General features: G+C 30.7%; 1 protein-coding gene across 2 annotated transcripts in view; it reads right to left on the bottom strand.

The window, feature by feature from the left end:
- Positions 1-3,338: 3,338 nt before the first annotated feature.
- LOC143227200 (uncharacterized) overlaps positions 3,339-6,568 on the bottom strand; it is a 41,726-nt gene continuing 38,496 nt past the window's right edge. For both annotated transcript variants that reach the window (XM_076458694.1, XM_076458699.1), the window contains exon 23: positions 3,339-6,457. In XM_076458694.1, coding sequence (XP_076314809.1) covers positions 6,277-6,457 — 181 coding nt within the window. In that variant the 3' untranslated portion in view covers positions 3,339-6,276. The remainder of the gene's footprint in view (positions 6,458-6,568) is intronic.

Genomic DNA, 6,568 nt, shown 5'->3' with positions numbered 1-6,568 from the left:
ACGCGTTTTCTGCAATTTAGAACTATTTTGATTTTTTCACTGTCAAATTTTAACTTTTGGGTTTAATTAGATTTAGTTCAATGTTTTCGTAGTGCGAGTTTATCTCAGGTTATTGTATTTCAGTTTCGTCTTCTTATTTTTAACGGTGTTTAAGCCTCCGTGTTAACCTGTTTGTCTAATGACATCATGATTGTTGTTGGAGATTTTTTAATAAGATTACAATGACACTTACGTAAATGTTAATTTTTAGTGTTCAGAACTAGAAAGCTCTTGAAATAAGAGAGAGAAGTATTGCAGTTGAAAACTTCGAATTTTAACCTTCTATAATCATGAAATAATGCATATATTATTATTAAGGTATATTTAAAAGTAGTTTAAGATTTTCATGCACATATTCTACACATAATTATTGCCCTTGTAAACGGAATGCAAGTGATTGCAAACTTGCTTAATCATTAAACGAGATTAGTTACATATTACAATAGACGTTATGATCAAATCACTTGACCAAAGTTCGGTATCACCTCTCCCTCAGGATGGAACAGAAGCCAAAGAGAAAAGACAGTTCCATGATTTGTACAAGTTAATATAAAGTGGGAGTTAACTTGCCCTTGAATGTTTAAAGAGAATAACTATTGGTGTAATTAATCTAGAATTACGACTTCGTATGACTTGAAAGTGCTACCTTGACTATCCTTTGTCTTCGTTGCCTCCCAGTGGCTCAGCAGTAATTCGAAAGCTAATTAATGGGGTTTGATAGTCGTGGTAGACACATCGTGTAGCTGTGTGGTTATTAATAAACATAAAACCAACCTGTTTACAGCGACTGAAAAATCACTTCCTCTTTCATACAACAGTCGTAGTTTAAAATTTCTTCAGTAACTAATCAACCAGAAAGTTAGATAACACCGTGATCAACGTATATGCGAGCTTTATAAGAGCAATTTTCTTGAAATGTAACAGTGAGAATGGCCTTCCAAAATATTCATTTTAATACTGCAATTATGTGAAGTAAATTCTGTTAGACTGTTTTACAGTAATTGATAGCCTATTTATTACTTATACGTATTCCATTTTCTTGTACTGTGCAAGATGCATATTGCTCTTACATTGAATACTGTAAAGGGAAAATAAAAGTCGCTTCTTTAATTGTTCTAAAACCTCTCAAAGTTTGTAGTCCAGTTCTGTAAACATCAACATGCAATGTAAAAAACGACGTATATTTTGTATATAGAATACAGGTATTTATTTAAAAAAAAACAAGTTATTTTAATTTTTTCAATAAGTAACGTTATTACTTTTCTCTTTAATAATGTCCAACGCCGAATTAAACACAAGCATGAACGGTTTTGTGAAAACCCAATTAAAACCTTTACTGTTTGTTACTTAAAAGAGAGATTTTTTTTTGTTAAATATACAATGTTGTTTCTCTATTTCCTTTTATTCGCAGCTGGACAAGTTAATAGTTTATTGTTCTGGCCAACAACGTGTTACACATAATTTATCTCGAACGTATCTTCGTTTTGTTACGTTACATATTAAGATTTCATACAGCCGAAACTTTAATTTACAAGTTAAATGTCGACATGCATTCAACTTATAATATTTGCCAACAAGACTGATACACATACTTTGCCATTTTGACACAAATATATTTTACTATACAAAGAAAAATACAATTTATAGTAGCGGTTATTACAAATAATTTATATACACAAGTTTTACAAACTAACAAATAATATTCAGTTTTCTATTTGGTCTAGAACTTATTTTATCGACGGTCCAGGTCAACACGAGTTGGTACCGTTACTCTACTCTTGACGGATAGCTAGCTTGAAGCACGTGCAAGGTTTTTCAACGACGACAATATCTAATGTCATCGTACAAATACTGACGTCAGAAGTTTATAACTGAAGTTAAACGGTTTGTAATGTTCGAAATCTATACACGTTCCTGATCAAATATCTGTAATTTTCTAATTAATCACAATTATAGCTCCCAAGACTTAGAGTATACTAAGACTTTAGCCGACCAACAATATTCTTTAAACTGTCTTGGCACGTCAATTTATAAACTTTAAGGCGAGGTTCGATTGGCAAGAACACTGGCAATGAATAGAATTTAATATCATACCATGTCGATTCTTACTCTCGCGAAACTTCTACAGATGTAAATTTAGAATCAGGAGGGCTTATGCAATACACATTTAATACTATAAATTGCATAACTTCTAAATATATAACTGAAATAAACATCTCTATTAAAATAAATATAAATTAATAGATCTGTTACAAACGTTAAAAAAAAGTTACCCGAAGACTGTCTAATTTTGAAATGATACACTAGAAAAAGGCAGCTAGTCAACACTACCCACTGGAAAGTTGAGCAACTATAATCCGGCAGTTGAACTTGACAGTCACTCTTCTAACATACCCAAGGAAACAAAATTGTTAATTGATTGGTGAATCTGTACATTTTTTTTTTTTAATTAGACATCTGAATTAATAGTTAATTGCATTACATCGGTTTTATTTGTTGTTAAGAACATGTTTCAAATGTCTAAATCTACTAATTAACTACATCTAGTCAATGTCATATGCCAAATATTCTGCAGCAGGTTCCAGTTTTGGAAGCTATTTGCTGTTCATGGGATAGCCAAACTATTTTTGGACTATCATATTGTGCAGAGATACTTTTCTATTCTTGTGACCCATTTGTCCAATCATTCAGCTACAGAGAGAATGTAGACTATGAATGTATTTTTCAAAGAAATTCAGTTTTGTCTTAGAGTACAGCTTCATTTCTGTCCCAAAATGCTTTGCATTTTATCTATTTTTGACATTTTGTAGATAACTTTTGTCAATTGTACTAGTTACCTTAACACTGAAATACAATTTTATTTTACTGTCAACTAAGAATATCAAAAAACAGTAATCCTACACAGTACAATCACCCTTTCTTCCATCTTTTTTAACAAATAAATAATAATACTACTTCAGCTTAAGTTTTGCATCTTTCATTCTACCACTACAAATTACTAAACTTGTTTGTCAACTCAGTGGCTTCCTCAGATCTCCATGTTCTGTAAAGACCAGTTCAATGTATGCTAGATTTATCTGTTAATTCCACATTGGTAGCAGTACACATACACAGTTTTTCATCTGAAAATTAGTTGAACTTTCATAATTAATGGATTATCAGGTCTTAGCTTTTTAGTGTTAGCAACATTCACTACATAAAGATGTGTGAAAGAATCAAAGTGTTTGAGGTTTCAATGGATGAATTCTTACAAAATTTTCTAAAATGTACAAGGTAAAAAAGTAATAAAGCAAAAGATGTTTCCTGAAAACATTTTATTAAAATACTTTTGTACTACAGAGTGCTCCATGTATGAAAATAGTTTACTTCAGTTCTAAGTTAATAAAATTCTAATCTGTTAATTAGCCAGAAAACTCGCACATATCAAATCTGACACAACTGGCCACACATTTCTCTTATAAAATATTAAAGGTTCCAAACCATATTTTTTTACTTCCTGTTTTGTGGTACTAGCAAATGAAAAAACAGGCACATTTATATGAAGTGAAATACAAGGTGTCCATAAATTATTCACCCTATTATAGGCCTTTATAAATTCTTTATTATACGAGCTATCTTAAAACTGTTTATGGCAATTAATAACATAAAAAGAAATTTTTTGTGTGTTTTGCAGAACATCCACACAAAACATACTTAATTATTGGAATGAAATCATCTACCACCTTGATGTTCTGCATGTTACCAATGGGGCTTGCCTGGAAGTTTATCAAATTTATTGACTGAACTGTGGTAGTTTACTTAATTAAAACCAAAATTTCTTGAGTTGTGTTATTAATTGCCACAAACTGTTTTAAGATAGCTCATATAATAGAATTTATAAAGACTTGTAATGGGGTGAATAACTTAGACATCTTATATGTTCAGAAGTTGAAAATTTTAAATGTGAAGATTAGTCCCCTTGTATAACTGTGTGCAGGTTCCTCTGTACTTCATGAAAATTCCTTGAAAACTAATGTTAGAGGAAAGAATACAAAATCAGTACACAAAATAATTAAGTTTTTTTAAATACTAGCTATTATCTAGTTTGGGTACCTTGGTATCAATAATGGCTTAACATTTTTACGATTGTGTCTATATATTTTCTTTCATGTAATGATTATTTTCCTTAAAGCTGCATCCGTGTTTGTTTGTTACAAGACATTCTATTAAGTATGGAGTCCAGCAAATCTCATGTCTGTTCAATGAAATTATCTCTGGACTCTAAAGAAGTCATTCACTGAAAATCTCCTGAGCTTTCTTTCTTTATCAAATAAACATTTCTTGGAAGTGTGTTTGAAGGTATTATCTTTGGAATTAGGAAATTCTGCACAAGTAGCTTATTTCCAGAGGGTATAGTACAATCAATTAATATGCTGTAGTACTTACGTTGATCCTAAATTCCACAAAGTTTATGGAGATGGTCAATACCAATTTACAGATATTGCTCCTCACACCACCACCATGCCTTTTTACGTTTGACTGTTGATCCAAGTTACCCCACTTCTTTCATTGACTTTTCAGTGAGCATATAAACACTAGGTCAGATCTAAATACTTAACACTTGTTTGAAAGACCAGGATACACGTTCTTTTTCAAAACTAGTCTCTTTGAATGGGATGGGTTTCTTGATGTTACTCTTTCTCAAAGGTCATATATTTTTAGCACATTCTTTAGAATGTATAGTTTGAAACTTTACTTGTGCTTGACATGTTAGTTCATCAGCAAGGATTTTTTTTAGTTTTAAACTTTTTTTCAGTGAATTAATTTAGGAGATATTTAATATATCTTACAGTTGATTTCTTTAACATTCCTAACCTAACTACTATTTGCACTGAAAATTGAGGCTGCACTAGAACCTCAATTGTCCAATGCCTTCTTTGTCCACAATTTTTTCTTTTTTCAAATTTTTTCATAATACTTATGCCATTATAACTCTAAATAATAGCACAGATGTTTTGGATAAATTGTCATAAGTTGTTTATTTTAAGCCTAGCCATACTTCATTTAATTTTAGCTGTTAAACCAAGAATAAATTATTTGTAGTCTGTGTTAATTTTATTTGATTAGTGATTAAAACATAGTATACAAAAAACACATTACGATTTCTTAAACATCTTGTTCAACTTCATTTTTCCACTTTTCTATGCTGCATAGCAGGTGTCTTATCTCCAGATGCATGTACAGGTTGTGATGGGGTGCTACCTTGTTAAATATTTTATTCTAACCTTGGCATCTTTGGTTTGTTTTAACAAAACTTTGTGATAATTTAAAACAGACTAGCAATAGTTTTTTTTTTTTTTTTTGCTTAAGGCCTCCAAGACCTTATACATCAAAATCAATAATTCCCATCTGATGATTTAATAGAAATTAATAAATATTCCTCCTAAGACATCTCACCTTCATTATAATTTGGGTCTTAAAAGATATTGTAATGAACAGAATATTGCTTTGTCCAGTGTAAAGGAAGTTTCACAGAGAACATTTCTACATGTTCTGAACCCCCCTCCCCAAACATTGTTTCATGGACCCCAGTTTCAGAACCACTGCAGTACACTATCTAGTGCTGATATCCATCTATACTTGTGTCACTTGATAGAAAGATACACAGTAATACACCTTCACATAACTCAACTTCAAAACCAAGTTCTTGATTTATGTCTTGTGTTGATTTACTCTGTACAAAATTTCACCTTTATTTTTTCTTGTAGAAACTGATTTATCATCAAGTTCAAGTAATCATACTACATTTATAAAACATTTGGTAAAAATGCAACTTAAGATTTTCATAAAATTGAACAAAAGCTAAGACTAACTTGCATAAACATCAAATGTAAATCAATATTTACTGCAAAAGAGTGTTCAGACATTTAAAAAATTCTATAATGATGACACTACTTTCACATTAAGTGTAATAATTCATACTTCCTTTTTAATGAAAACTAGTTTTAAAATATATATGTACAATCTCTCAAAACAGTTGGTTCTTACTGTGTATGAATAAAGGATAACTGTCTATAAAAATCATTAAACATGCATCAGGAAAGTGACATTTCAATTGCAACACATAATAAAAGACAAAAACAAGTACTGATTTTACAAGTAAAAAAAGGTTTGTTCCTGTAGTCCAGATCTCTTAGTCACTTTACATGGTTCACCCATTTCATCACATCAATAAAAAAAGTTTCTATTTGAAAACCACTAACCTTCCCACAAGCAAGCAAACTGTTGTAGTTTAAACAGAAGTTCAGTTCGTCTACTTGGTTCAGATAACTTTCGTAGAATACTTTCAACAAAAGGATCTATGCTGGGAATATTGTCACAGGAAGGGATATTAAGGAACGTAGTAAATAATTCTTCCCACAAATCTGTTTGCCAATACCTACCAAAAAACATTGTATTAACAGAATTTAACCATTTAACAAAAATATATTTACTAAACTTATAGTTGAACTAACCAACTAATGTACATGTAGAAAATAGAAAGTTATAG

Source organism: Tachypleus tridentatus, chromosome 1 (genome assembly GCF_004210375.1).
Source record: "Tachypleus tridentatus isolate NWPU-2018 chromosome 1, ASM421037v1, whole genome shotgun sequence".
NCBI lineage: Eukaryota > Metazoa > Arthropoda > Merostomata > Xiphosura > Limulidae > Tachypleus > Tachypleus tridentatus.
This window is presented reverse-complemented; position numbering and strand designations above follow the sequence as displayed.